A 14,165-nucleotide genomic window follows, 5' to 3' on the forward strand; every position below is an offset into this window, starting at 1 on the left:
CTCCCCAGTTCTGCTCGTAGAGCGAGCGGGCCCTGAGCGACACCCCCGCGCTCCCGCACCACATGGGCGCTCCCGGATGAAGCCCCACCCCCCCCGGTTCCACGTGGTCAGCAGCGCCGCTCCCCGGCTCTTGGCGGCTAGGTCTGAGGGAGGCTTGGGTCCCGGCATGGCGGGGACCCCGTCCGGCGGTGAGTGGCATCAGGGCGGGCTGGCGGGGTGCAAAGAGTTGGCTGCCTGGAGGGGAAAGGGGCCCCCGGGGGCATGCGGACGGAAAGACGGACGTTCCCAGAGACAGGACCTGCGGAGAGAGTATTTCCCGCGAGGAAGGGACTTCGGTCTGAGGGAGGGTATGGGGTGGGGGAAACTACCGGTGGAGGGAAGGGCGCCCCCAGGAATTGGCTCGGTGGAGATTGGGGTGCCTCTGGGGAACAGGCAGGAGAGAAGAGGCCGGGTGAGGGGATTGAGGCGCTCAGGAGGCCGAGACCAATGGGCCGAGACAATTAAAATCCTCCTGGAGGATTGGATCCGCGGGGAAGTGTCAGCAGGCTCCCGTTTCCTCTTCTGCAGGTGCTGCTCTGTTCTCCTGTCCCCCCAACTTCACCGCGACGTCCCCAGCTTCAGAGCCCACTCGTTTCTCTTTGGAGGTGTTAAGGGATCCAGATACGGAACTGTGGTTTATCCAGGCTCCTATAGACTTCGCCCCAGACTGGTGAGTGGTCCCAGGCCACCTCCTGGGGAATACGCCCCACCGCAGTGGCTGAATTTGAGTGGAATTTAGAGGGGCTTTCCTCGGGCATTCAGGGCGCCTGGGTAGCTCAGTTGGTTAAGAGTCTGATTTTGGCTCAGGTCATGATCTCAGGGTCCTGGGATCAAGCCCGGCATCTGGCTCCCCACTCAGCAGGAGTTGGCTTCTCCCTCTCCCTCTGCCCCTCTCCCATGCTGGTGCTTCCTCTCTCTCAAATGGATGAATAAACCTTTTTTAAAAAATGCTGTTTCTCAGCTCTTTTCCTCCCTTTCACCATTGGAATCTGATGAAGCTTCTGCCTTCTGCTTTCTCCTTTCAGCCTCAATGGGCGGCTAGTGCCTCTCTTGGGCTCCCGGATTGTGAAGGGCAAGTTGGCGGGCAAGCGGCACCGCTACCGGGTCCTCAGAAGCAGCTGCCCCCAGGCTGGAGAAGCAATCCTGCTGGCTCCCTCAGGGGAAGCGGGAGGCGGACTCACCTGTGCACCAGCCCCCCAGGGCAGCCTAAGGATCTTTGACGGTCCCCAAGAATCCCCCTCCGGGACCCTGCTGCAGCCCATCCCAGCAAGCCCCCCACCACAGATCCCCCCTGGCCTGAGGCCTCGGTTCTGTGCCTTTGGAGGTAGCCTCCCGGTAACAGGGCCTGGATCAGTCTTGGCACTGAAGTCACCAGCTTCAAGGAAGAGGAAGAAGAAGAGCCATATACCAGAGGCCTCAGTTCCCCAGGAGGCGGTGCATGGGCTTGGGGCCCTGGAGGTGGACGCAGCTTTGGGGTCCCCAGGGGTGGATGTGGGGAAGAAGAAAAAAAAACAGGAGCTAAAACAACTAGAGGTGATGGAGCCCGTAGCAGCAGAACCCATGGCTGAGATGTCGGAGCCCCCGGGGGCACCATTTCTGTCCACCACCAAGAAGAAAAAGAAGCCCAAAGGGGCAGAAATGGTCGAACCAGAAGAGCAGACACCGGCGCCTGAAGAAAAGCCGGCGGAGCCGGAACTCACAATTAAAAGGGAGCCTCTGGAAGCGACAGTCTTCTCTCCCACCAGGAAGAGGAAGAGGCAGAAGGGGACAGAAGGGAGGGAGCCAGGGGAAGGGATGCCGGCCGAGTCTCCACTGCAGCTGGGGCCACGGGAGGAAGCCAACCCGCTGCCATCCTCCAAGAAGAAGAAAAAAGAAAAGGGGTACGAAGTAATGATGGAGCCAGGGACCGAGGCGATAGAGCCAGAGATGGGCCCTCTGGAGCTCCCAGGGGGGGTGATGGAGCCTGAACTACCACACGAAGTTGAGCCTCAGGCTGAGGCAGCTCTGGCGTCCACCAAAAAGAGGAGGAAGACAGAGAAATGGCAAAATGCGGCGGGGGAGCCGGGGGCAGAGGTAGGGGAGACTCAGGTGGAGCCTGAGCCACCAGGGGACCTTGAGCCGCAGCCATCCGCCAAGAAGAAGAAGAAAGAACGGTGCCACAAAGCAACGGAGCCAAGGGCCGAGATGAGTGACCCACAGGGGGAGGTGCTGGAGCTGCAGCTGCCAGATGAGGGGGAGCCTGAGGCCAGGGCAGATCTGGCGCCCACCAAGAAGAGGAAGAAGCGGGGCCAGGGGAGTGGGGTGCCAGAGACGGCATCCCAGGACGAGATGCCAGAGCCGCCGCTGAGTCTGGAGTCGGGGGAGGAGGTGGCTCCCGCAGGATGGGAGAAGAAGCGGAAGAAGCTACCGCAGGATCCTGTGTAGTCTCCTCCAGGGAAACTGAGGGCTGCAGTGAAGAAAAGCTGGAGGTGACCGCCTGGGCCAGCAGAGAGCGAGCGCAGAGGACTCCCCCACCCCCAACCCACCCCTGCTCCCGGTGACTGCCCCAGCATGCCAGCAGCAGCCTGAGCCAGAAAACGGCTTTATTATTACACCGAGGGCCTTCTTCCCAGCTGCGGTCATCGGGGCACTTTCAAGAAGGGCTCGTGTAGGACATCAAACAGCCTCCGGGCCTGGGTGAGAGCAAGAAAGGAGGGGCGGGTCATTAAATGAGCCATCTGTTTGCTATATCCGCAGTAGGCTTTGCTTCTTTCCCTCTCAACCAGACAGGGCTCTGGGGGCCAGGAGAGAAAGCCGGATCTTGAATCTGTCCCAGACTTGCTGTGTGAGTTTGGGCTGTTCCCCACCTTCCCTGGGCCTCGGTCTTCCTCAGCTGTAGGAGAAGCACTGTGGGCCTTCCAAAACCTTGTTAGAGCTTTGGGATCTGAGGTCCCATTTATTTGGTGCTCCCTCCTGCCCCTGGCCCCTCAAGCCCATTTCCACAGCTCTTACCTTCTGGGGTCCCAGGCCCGGGCACAAAGCCAGATCTTCCCGCGATGCGGCCACAAGCTGTTCCAGAGACTGAGGAAGGTGGGAGTGAAGGGTCAGAGATGGGGAGCACGAGACTACCCTGCCCCAGCTGATCGGGGGTCTAAGAGATCCCCGGAAGGAGGTGAGGTCCTGTGGGAGGGCAGGGGAGGCAGGAAGGATGGGGAGAAGGGGGCAGTGAGGTGGAAGGAAACAGGTGTGTGTGGGGTGGGGGTTCCTTGAAAAGGCAAGGGTTTCAAAATGCCATTGGGATAAGGGAATCATTCCTTACCCCAAAAGTAGTCAGAAGGGTCTGGCTGTCTGTTTTACTGACTGACTTCACTGTGGTCAGGCATTCAGTCACCTGGAAGGGAAGGAGAAGGCAGAGATGCATCATAAGAGAAATGACTGCGAGTGAGCCCGCAGGGCAGCACTGGGTCACCACTGTGTCCCCAGACTGCCTGCATGCAGGAGATGCTCAATAAATGGCCTTTTTCTTTGATTAAAAGTTCATCTTAGTAGGGTGCCTGGGTGGCTCAGTTAAGTGTCTGCCTTCGGCTCAGGTCATGATCCCAGGGTCCTGGAATCGAGCCCCACATTGCAAAGCCTGCTTCTCCTTCTGCCTCTTGCTCCTCCCCCCACTGTGCTCGCTCTCTCAAATAAATAAAATATTTAAATAAATAAATAAATAAGTTCATCTCAGAGTGGTCCCCAACTAGGTGAGAGGGTGTCAGTCACATGATGAGAAGATAAATGCTATTTCTCCTGAGTTGTTCTGCCCAGGGGAAGACCACAGGCTCTGAGTTCAAAACCAGGGCCCATTGCTTACTTCCTGTGAGGCCTGGGCATGGGAACTGACCCCTCTGGGCCTCTTTTCAGGCTAGTGGGGGGCCCTCATAGTACCCACCTCAGGGATGGTGGTGGATGTCCACCATTACTCAGTCGTTGGAGCCCAGGTTAAACACTTCCTTCAGCCAATACTCCCTGACCACCCACTGAGTGCTGCGTGGTGCTGGGGACACAATAGAGACGAAGCCCGGCCCGGCCCTCCTGGGGTTCCCAGTCCAGTGTGGGAGACAGATCAGCTCCTGACAGTGGTGACCCACATGGGCAGGGTGGGGGGGGCACCCCAGCAGGGGCACTAGACCTGGCCTGGGGATCAGGGAGGGCTTCCTGGAGAAGGAGGCATCAGAGCTGAGATGTGAAAGATGGGATTAGGTGGGTAGTCGGGCAGAGGGAACAAAAAGGCACAAGCTTAGAGGAGTGAGCCAGGTCTGGGAGAAGTGACAGAATCCGAGGCCAGGGGCGGATGGGGCTGCTGGGCAGAATAGGCAGGGCCTTGTAGAGTGTGGTGAGAAGGCCAGGCTTTCCCTGAAGGCACTGGGGAGCCATGGGAGGGTTTTGAGCTGGGGAGGGCAGAATGAAGTTTATGCTTAGGAAGACCCCTCTGGCTGCCGTGTGGGTGAGAAAGGGGAGAGGGAGCTGAGGGTGGGATGGGGAGAAGCTGGATTCAAGCCCCAGGAAGGAGTTGGGGGAGGCCCAGGCGGGGAGGTGCGGTGCCCTCACCCGGGAGACGAAGTCCTGCTCCAGCTTCTCCATCAGGAGGTCCGCCGGCTTCTGCTCATAGGCCTTGTAGGTCTCCAGGTACCGCCCGGCCTCCTCAGGGCTGGGGTGAGAACATTCGGGTCAGCCAGGGGGAGGGGGACATGTTTTAGATTCAGTTCATTATGACGCTAACTCTAATATAGAGAAAAAAATAAACTTTGCTCCTCTAAATGTCCCCTGGTGATAACCCAGGCCAGGCGCACCTTTGCTGGCTAAGGGGCAGAGCTTGAGAGCCTGATCCGTTGGCTTTAGGTTCCCCCTTCCCACCTGAGTGACCCCAGGGCCAGTGATTTTCTCTCTCTGGGCCTCAGTCTCCTCATCTGTAAAGTGGAGCGGATGGTAGAACTGGCTCCAAGCGCTCAGAACGGTGCTGGGGGCTCAGAGACCTGTTTAAGAAATGTGAGCTATTCTGGAAGCGAAGTGGGTATGTGGAGTTTGAGAAGGAGAAAAAACCAGAAACACTGTTATTCTTTTCCCAACCCCAGGAAGACAAATTTAGGAGGCATTCAGTTCCCACTGTCGGTTTTTAATCTAGCACGCCTTCGAGAGAAAGGCTGCGGGCGGGCAGGCGGGCGAGCTGACTGCTGAATCTTATAGCAGCTAACATGACCTGATGATCGCCATTAATTTTCACATCAGGCATGGGTTCTTCTTTTTTATTTTATTTTATTTATTTATTTGCGAGAGAGAATGAGATAGAGAGAGCATGAGAGGGGGGAGGGTCAGAGGAGAAGCAGACTCCCTGCTGAGCGGGGAACCCGATGTGGGACTCGATCCCGGGACTCCAGGATCATGACCTGAGCCGAAGGCAGTTGCTTAACCAACTGAGCCACCCAAGCGCCCAGGCATGGGTTCTTCTGACATGTAACGGACTGCTTCAGAGGTAGGTGACATAACCAAATCTTAAAAAGGCTCTATCTGTGTGCGGAAGAAAGTAACTCAAGTTTATTGGCGCTGGGAAGAAGCTGGCCTTTTTTGTTTGGGGAACTTGCGAAGAGTGAGTTGAGTCGAAGTAAATAAAGGATTCAGGGTTGAGGCATCTTGGCCTTCAGATCCTAGCTAATAAGCAGTGTTTTTTTGATTAAGTGACGGTTCATATTCTTGAAAGAAACATTCATTTTTCTAATTCTATTTTTTCCTTGTTTTTTTTTTATTTTTTTTATTTTTTTAAAGATTTTATTTATTTATTTGAGAGAGAATGACAGAGAGCACATGAGAGGGGGGAGGGTCAGAGGGAGAAGCAGACTCCCTGCCGAGCAGGGAGCCCGATGCGGGACTCGATCCCGGGACTCCAGGATCATGACCTGAGCCGAAGGCAGTCGCCCAACCAACTGAGCCACCCAGGCGCCCCTTTTTTTTCCTTGTTAAATGGGCTTTGCGGCTTTTCACTGCAGCAGGATTATTGTTATGGTTCTTAATAATTTGTTCAGGACCCTCAGGTTAGCACACTGTGTCTGGTTCTAGAATTTGCTTTCATTTTTGCACTCTGCAATATAAGCAGGATGTCCTTCCATGTCAGCAGAAGGAGCTTGACCTCTTTTATTTAACGGTTGCAAAACATTCCATGATTTGGAATGTAAAGACATAGGAAACATTCCCTCTTGTGGGGGCCTAGCTGCATGCCAGGCGCTGCTCTAACTCATTATGCTCAGAAGCTTCCAGAACCGAGAGCTCCTATAAGGCACTTATTATTTTCAAACCATTATACAGAGGGGGAAGCAGACCAGCGGGGTGGAGTCACTTGCCCAAAATTACACAGCTGGCTAGGAGAAACAGCACCCTTAACTTTACATGACGCTACTTCCCACAAAACAGAGTAATGTTTACACTTGCTTTTGTTTTAATATACAACTAAGACGGGGGCGCTCAGCTGGCTCCATTGGAGTATGCGACTCTTGATCTCTCAGGGTCGTGAGTTCAAGGTCGTGACGCGGCCTGGCTGCCTGATGGAATATTACACAGCTGGGAAAGAATGTGCATCCAGACAATGGGATATTCAGCAGTAAGAAGTGAGCTACCAAACCATGAGAAGGCATGGAGGAACCTTAGAAGCATATTGCTAAGTGAGAGAAGCCAATCTGAAAAGGCTTCCGTGAGGTAAGAGGAAACTTCTACGGTCTCTGCCGCTGGTTCCCAGCACAGAGCTCCAGAGACCCTTGTACATTCCTCAGTGAAAAGAGCAGTAGGAGCATCTTTGTTCTATTTTTTTTTTTTTTAAAGATTTTATTTATTTGAGAGAGAGAGTGGCTGGGGTAGGGGAAGAGGGAGAAGCAGACTCCCCGCTGAGCAGGGAGCCCAATGCAAGACTCAATCCCAGGACCACAGAATCACGACCTGAGCTGAAGGCAGATGCTTAACCAACTGAGCCACCCAGGCGTCCCCATATCTGTTCTATTGAGATGACTCCGGGTGGGCTCCTGGATGGGAGCTGGATGGGGGCTGGTCACCAGAACTGATCAGAAGCTTGGGATTTTCAGCCCCACCCATGTAGGGGCTGGAAATGGACTAACAGTTGACTGTGCCATAAAATCCCAATACCAGGGGGTTCAGAGCTTCCAGATGGGCAAACACGTCAATACGGGGAGGGTCACGCACCCCAATTCCACAGGGACAGAAGCTCCTGCGCTCAGGACCCTTCTGTACATCTCATCCTATGTCTCTCACCATCTTGATGTTGATTCTTACCTTTTAACAAATTCTTTACTAAACCAATAAATGTGTTACCTTGAGTTCTGTGAGCCACTCTAGCAAACCGAACCTGAGGCGGGGGGTGGGGGTGGGGGTCCCTGGAAGCGGGCTGGTCAGAAATACAAGCTGGGCTTGTGACAGGCGACTAAAGTCGGGGGCGATCTTGGACTGAGCCCTTCACCTATGGGATCCGATGCCATCTCTGGGCAGACGGCGTCAGAACTGGCGTTAAACCGTAGGACACCCAGCGGGTGTTGCAGAGAACGGCTGGGCGTAGGGAAAAAGCTTGACACATCTGGTGGCCAGAAGTGAAGTGTTTTGTATGAGTAGTAAAAGCAACACAGGAAAAAGACCCACATTAGGGAAGAACTGGGTTGGTTTTTTTCCTACACACGAGGACAATACTCGTATTCTATACTATATATATGTATATTCCAACTATATGATATCCTGAAAAAGGCAAAACTATGGAGACTAAAAGGATGAGGGGTTTGGGGGTGGGAGGGATGAAATGAGTAGAGCACAGGGGAATCTTTAGGGCAGTGCAACTATTCTGTATGGTACAGTAATTATGGACACATACCAACCCACAAAATGTACAACACAGAGCGTGAACCCTGATGTAAGCTATGGGCTTTGGTTAATATATCGATACTGGATGGGGCGCCTGGGTGGCTCAGTTGGTTAAGCATCTGCCTTCGGTTCAGGTCATGATCCCAGAGTCCTGGGATCGAGTCTCGCATCTGGCTCCCTGCTCGGTGGGGTACCTGCTTTTCCCTCTCCCTCTGCTGCTCCCCCGCTCTCTCTTAAATAAATAAAATCTTTAAAAGTAAACAAAAATGGGGCGCCTGGGTGCCTCAGTCGGTTAAGCGTCTGCCTTCGGCTCAGGTCATGGTCCCGGGGTCCTGGGATCGAGCCCCGCATCGGGCTCCTTGCTCTGCAGGAGGCCTGCTTCTCCCTCTCCCTCTGCTGTTCCCCCTGCTTGTGTTCCCTCTCTCTCTCTCTGTCAAATAAATAAATAAAATCTTTTATAAATAAATAAATAAATAAATAAATAAATAAATAAATAAATAAATAAATAAAAGTAAACAAAAAAATATATATATATCAATATTGGCTCATGAGTTGTAACAAATGTACCACACGAATTCATACAAGATATAAATAATAGGAGAAAACACATTCAGGGGGAGAGAGGCTGTGTGGCAACTCTCTGCACTTCCTGATGACTCTCTATAAACTGAAAACTGCTCTAAAAAATTAATATTTTTAGGGGTGCCTGGGTGGCTCAGTCGATTAAGAGTCTGCCTTCTGCTCGGTCATGATCCCGGGGTCCTGGGATCGAGTCCCGCATCGGGCTCCCTGCTCTGCGGGGAGCCTGCTTCTCCCTCTCTCCCCGCTCATGCTCTCTCTCTCTCTCAAATAAATAAATAAAATCTTTAAAAAAAATTAATATTTTTAAAAATGTGAACACTATATTGGAATACTACACAGCCATAAAAAAAGAAGGTGGCTGTTCTCTATACTGACAGAGAAAAAAAAAACCGGGGGGGGGGGGCGCCTGGAAGGCTCAGTCGGTTAAGCGTCTGCCTTCAGCTCAGGTCATGATCCCAGGGTCCTGGGATCGAGCCCTGCATCGGGGCTTCTCCCTCTCCCTCTGCCTGCCGCTCCCCCCTGCTTGTGCTTACGCTCTCTTTGTCAAATAAAATCTTAAAAAAAAAAAAAAAGCAAAGAAAAGACTTCCAGGTGACGACACGACAGTGCAAGGCACAGAACAACAAACACACATACATGTCTATGTCGCCACCTACAAATATGCCGTGTATATCCCATATACACGTATGTATATATGTATGCACACAAACTGCTTTCATATCGCTTCTGATTTTAGAACTACATGAACACGCCATTTATTTAACAAAAGAAAGCCTAACCAGTCTATATTCGGAAGAAAGCCAGAAGCGGAGAGAGTAAATCCCAACCCCCCCAGCCCCATCACTGCCGACCTCATACCCTCCCCAGAGGTCAACACTGTCCAGGGCCTGGAGCCTTTGTAGCCCTTTCTAGTTTATCTACATACGTGTCTGTTCAGAAACACAGCTCCCTTTCCTCCCTTCTGTCTATAAGTAAAAATATGGTACTGTTTGGTTCTGCAACTCTGGTTCCCACCCTCTGATGTGCAGTGATGGCCCACGTCATCGCGGATGGACATCTGCACACGCAAGCAGGGCTAATCCTGGTGCGGGAACATCTGCATTGAAGAGCGGTGTCTATTTTGTGTAAATAGCCAATCAAGTCTCCCACCAACCAAACGTGCAGGTGCCCGTTTCATGCTATCCATCTGAGACGTTTTCACCAAATTTACAGGAGAAAGACGGCACCTCATTTTTTAAAATTTACTTTTTTTGGGCGCCTGGGTGACTCAGTCGGTTAAGCGTCTGCCTTCAGCTCAGGTCATGATCTCAGGGTACTGGGATCAAGCCCCGCATCGGGCTCCCTGCTCAGCAGAGAGTCTGCTTCTCCCTCTGCCTCTGCCCCCCACCCCCCCACTACTTGGGCTCTCTCTCTCAAATAAATAAAATCTTAAAAAAATAGAATAAAATAAAATTTACTTTTTTCTTGATAAGCTATAAGGTTGATATTTTTTTCATGTGTTTTGGCAATCTGAATTAGACTCTTATTTAGGCTCTTATTGACCTGTGGGAATTTCTTTACATAGATAAATATATAATAAATAGGTTTAAATATGTGTATATAAGTATTTAAATATATTAACACTGTATAACTTATATGTACATATATAAATTAGAAATGTTAAGTCTTGGGGCGCCTGGGTGGCTCAGTCATTAGGCGTCTGCCTTCGGCTCAGGGCATGATCCCAGGGTCCTGGGATCAAGTCCCGCATCGGGCTCCCTGCTCCGTGGGAAGCCTGCTTCTCCCTTTCCCACCACCCCCCACTTGTGTTCCCTCTCTCGTTGTCTCTATCAAAATAAATAAATAAAATCTTAAAAAAAAATTTTAAGTCTTTATTTTATATATATATATATATGCACAGCAAGTACTTTTTCATAATTTGTCACTTGTCTTTTAATTTTATTTACAGTATCTCTTACTACCCAGAAGTTTTAGAGTTTTAATATTCTCAAATCAGCCAACCTTTTCCTTTATGGCTTCGAGGTTTTGGGTCTTGCTTTAGAAGAATTTTCCTACCCCAAGATTATAATATCCTCCTGTAAGATTTCTTGAACACTTTTTTTAATGTCTATAATTTGTCAGGATTTAATTTTTTTTTTATGGTGTGAGGAAGGGATATTTTTTTTCCAATTAGAAATTAGCCAATCTAAATAATCTTTAGAAACCTAGATGTGGAATTAATTATTCAGACAGACTTTATGTCTAACTCATCAGTGCCTGGTATGGTCCTGGCAATTTGATTTACGTCACCTGCTTTTGTAACCACAGCCCTCTAAGATAGTAAGACCCTATTTTAAAGGGTCTTAATGAAGATGAAGAAATTGAGGCTCAGAGGGAGGCAGTGCCTGGATCAGGCTCATATGGGGAGTTCATGGCAGGAGAAGGAAAGGTCTATGGGGCAGAGAGGCTGAATGACTCTCGGGATAGAGCCTGACCTGGGTGGGGAGCCTCAGTCTCACCTCCAGGCAAGGACCAGGGTGCAGTCAGCCAGGATGCACATCTTGGCCAGCTCCTTGAGGGCCTGCTGAGGATCTTTCTGGATGGAAAAGAAAATCAGAATGAGAAATCTGGTAGAAAGCAAGGGATTATAGTCTTGAAAACACAGTAGGTTAGGATGCCAAGAACCTTCCACTCGACTGACACTTCCTAAGCTCTGACTGGGTGCCCACCTGTGCTGGGCAATGCCGGGACCCCACAGTAACCAAGACAGCCCAGGCTCCGCCTGCTGGGGCTCACAGTCTGATGAGGTAGATAAAACTGTCCCCGTACAGTGATGAGCCAGAGTGACCAGGACTGGGATGGGAGAGCAGGAACATGTGACCTGCCTAGGGGATCAGGGAGAGCTTCCTGGAGGAAAGGACATTTGAGCTGAGACCTGAGGGAGGATGAGGAGGAGCGAAGGAGGCAAAGGAGAGCAAAAACAGAATTCCAGACATAGGGAACAACTTGTCCAAAGGATGGGAGGGGAAAGAGGGCTTGAGGAATTGTGATTCACAGAGTACGTGATGGAGAATATAAAGGGGTGACCACAGAGAAGCTTAGAAATGACCCCAGGGTAAATCCAAATCAAAACCTCAATGAGGGCACCTGGGTGGCTCAGTTGGTTGACTGCCTTTGGCTCAGGTCACGATCCTGGAGTCCCTGGATCGAGTCCCGTATCGGGCTCCCTGCTCGGCAGGGAGTCTGCTTCTCCCTCTGACCCTCCCCCCTCTCATGTGATCTCTCTCTCTCATTCTCTCTCTCTCAAATAAATAAATAAAATCTTAAAAAAAAAAAACAAAACTCAATGAGATACCACCTCACACCAGTCAGAATGGCTAAAATTAACAAGTCAGGAAATGACAGATGTTGGCGGGGATGCGGAGAAAGGGGAACCCTCCTACACTGTTGGTGGGAATGCAAGCTGGTGCAGCCACTCTGGAAAACAGTATGGAGGTTCCTCAAAAAGTTGAAAATAGAGCTACCATACGATCCAGCAATTGCACTACTGGGTATTTACCCCAAAGATACAAATGTAGGGATGCGAAGGGGTACGTGCACCCCGATGTTTATAGCAGCAATGTCCACAATATCCAAACTGTGGAAAGAGCCAAGATGTCCATCGACAGATGAATGGATAAAGAAGATGTGGTATATATATACAATGGAATATTATGCAGCCATCAAAAGGAATGAGATCTTGCCATTTGTAATGACGTGGATGGAACTGGAGGGTATTATGCTGAGCGAAATAAGTCCAACAGAGAAAGACATGTATCATATGACCTCACTGATATGAGGAATTCTTAATCTCAGGAAACAAACTGAGGGTTGCTGGAGTGGGGGGTGGGGTGGGAGGGATGGGGTGACTGGGTGATAGACACTGGGGAGGGTATGTGCCCTGGTAAGCGCTGTGAATTGTGCAAGACTGTTGAATCTCAGATCTGTACCTCTGAAACAAATAGTGCAATATATGTTAAGAAAAGAAAAAAAGAAGATAGCAGGAGGGAAAGAATGAAGGGGGGGAAATCGGAGGGGGAGACGAACCATGAGAGACGATGGACTCTGAAAAACAAACTGAGGGTTCTAGAGGGGAGGGGGGTGGGAGGATGGGTTAGCCTGGTGATGGGTATTAAAGAGGGCACGTTCTGCATGGAGCACTAGGTGTTATGCACAAACAATGAATCATGGAACACTACATCTAAAACTAATGATGTAATGTATGGTGATTAACATAACAATAAAAAATTAAAAAAAGAAAGAAAGAAAGAAATGACCCCAGAGAGTGGGGCAGGAGGGTGGTCGCACAAGGTCTCATGGGCCACAGAAGGCACTGGGGAGTCACGGAGGGATCTGGACAGCAGATCTGTGCTTTAGGTTGGTGTAAGGAGGGGAGGGGTTGAGGCTAGAGGCCAGGAGACAAGGGAAGAGGCTGGAGTCAGGGCCCAGGTGGGCCGGGCTGGGTGGACAGAGAGGATGACACAGATTCAAGACACATTTAGGTAGCAGAGGGCTGGGCTTGGCCGAAGTGGCGTGGGGAAGGAGGAGACGGATGATTTTACCCTCCTACCCCCTGGGCCAACATAGGGTGTCAATCTCGGATGTTAGAAGTGGTTCCTCACTGAGGTTTCAACTTGGCATCTTCCCTCGTGATTCAACAGTCCACTTGGATGCTGTGAGGCCCCCTCCTCCCTCAGACCCATTTCACAGATGGGGTCAACAAGGCCAGTGGGGAAGTGACCACTGCTTACCACATCCACCTGGATGAGCAGGACCCGCAGGGCGAAGCTCTTCCCCAGGCTCTGCAGCCGCTCGTGGATGTAGTCTGGGTGGAGGTTGTGGTAGCGGAGGCTGGGGGGGCAGGGGAAAGGGAGGGATTGAGAGGTCTCGGTCTCCCCGAGACCCCAGGAGCCCTTCTTCACTCTCCCTGGAAGGCAGAGGGCGTGGGCAACACAGGGATCTGAGGCTCAGAGAAGTGAAGTGATTTGTCCCAGGTCATCCAGCAAGGCAGGCGCACAGTGGGATTGGCAGCAAGGGCTGCCTGGCTCTGGTTCCCCAGGGGGATGGACCCCAGGTTCTTCACGGAGGCAGGGAAGAGACTTGGGCTTTGGGTAGAGGATAGGAGACCAGGGCTTAGAGAGCGGGGACTGGGGGACACTGTGCAGCTAGTCTTGGGAGGCAGGCCCATCCCAGGCACTGTCTGCTTTGGCCTCAAAGGGCGCTGGCAGGGAGGGGGTGGGGTGGCTTCTCCACCCAGGAAACTAGGGGACAGGACATCTCTGCCCAGCAGCCGCCAGCCCTCCTACTTTGCAGGGAGGACAGCAACCTAGAAGTTTCACTTCCCCCCTCTAGCTCCGTCTGGAGAAGGGCCCCGGGGAGTAGAGAGGAAATGTGTTTCACGGGGGTAGAGATTAGAGAAATCCTGGCTCTCATTGACGTGGCCTGGATGTCTGGGAATGAGTGACCCGACCCCCAACTTGCTCAGACCCAGGAGCCCAGGCCCCCAGCCCCCTCCTCCCTCACACCCAGGAGTCCAGGCCCCCAGCCCCTCCTCCCTCAGACCTAGGAGTCCAAACTCCCAGCCGCCTCCTCCCTCAGACCCAGGAATCCAGGCCCCCAGGCCCCTCCTCCCTCAGACCCAAGAGCCCAGGCCC

The 14,165-nt window shown here is 51.8% G+C and overlaps 2 protein-coding genes across 3 annotated transcripts in view; one reads left to right on the top strand and one right to left on the bottom strand.

The window, feature by feature from the left end:
- Positions 1–105: 105 nt before the first annotated feature.
- POLR1G (RNA polymerase I subunit G) lies at positions 106–2,730 on the top strand. The gene is made up of 3 exons (XM_034986762.1): positions 106–188; positions 568–709; positions 1,065–2,730. Exons 1-3 carry the CDS (start codon positions 167–169, stop codon positions 2,461–2,463), a joined length of 1,563 nt encoding a protein of 520 aa, XP_034842653.1. The 5' UTR covers positions 106–166; the 3' UTR covers positions 2,464–2,730.
- The window catches only part of ERCC1 (ERCC excision repair 1, endonuclease non-catalytic subunit), a 32,829-nt gene continuing 21,273 nt past the window's right edge, over positions 2,610–14,165 (bottom strand). For both annotated transcript variants that reach the window (XM_034986763.1, XM_034986764.1), the window contains 6 exons: positions 13,263–13,362; positions 10,992–11,068; positions 4,612–4,711; positions 3,338–3,409; positions 3,031–3,099; positions 2,610–2,711 (listed from right to left, as the gene is read on the bottom strand). In XM_034986763.1, coding sequence (XP_034842654.1) covers positions 2,658–2,711; positions 3,031–3,099; positions 3,338–3,409; positions 4,612–4,711; positions 10,992–11,068; positions 13,263–13,362 — 472 coding nt within the window. In that variant the 3' untranslated portion in view covers positions 2,610–2,657. The remainder of the gene's footprint in view (positions 2,712–3,030; positions 3,100–3,337; positions 3,410–4,611; positions 4,712–10,991; positions 11,069–13,262; positions 13,363–14,165) is intronic.

Source organism: Mirounga leonina, unplaced genomic scaffold (genome assembly GCF_011800145.1).
Source record: "Mirounga leonina isolate KUSES-001 unplaced genomic scaffold, KU_Mleo_1.0 Mir_376, whole genome shotgun sequence".
Lineage (NCBI taxonomy): Eukaryota > Metazoa > Chordata > Mammalia > Carnivora > Phocidae > Mirounga > Mirounga leonina.

What these genes read in the sequence shown, in the direction of transcription:
- POLR1G (XM_034986762.1), top strand. Translation starts at nt 167, where the DNA reads ATGGCGGGGACCCCGTCCGGCG. An exon ending in GGCGGGGACCCCGTCCGGCG is followed by an intron (nt 189 to 567) that starts GTGAGTGGCATC and finishes CCTCTTCTGCAG; the next exon opens with GTGCTGCTCTGTTCTCCTGT. An exon ending in ATAGACTTCGCCCCAGACTG is followed by an intron (nt 710 to 1,064) that starts GTGAGTGGTCCC and finishes TTCTCCTTTCAG; the next exon opens with CCTCAATGGGCGGCTAGTGC.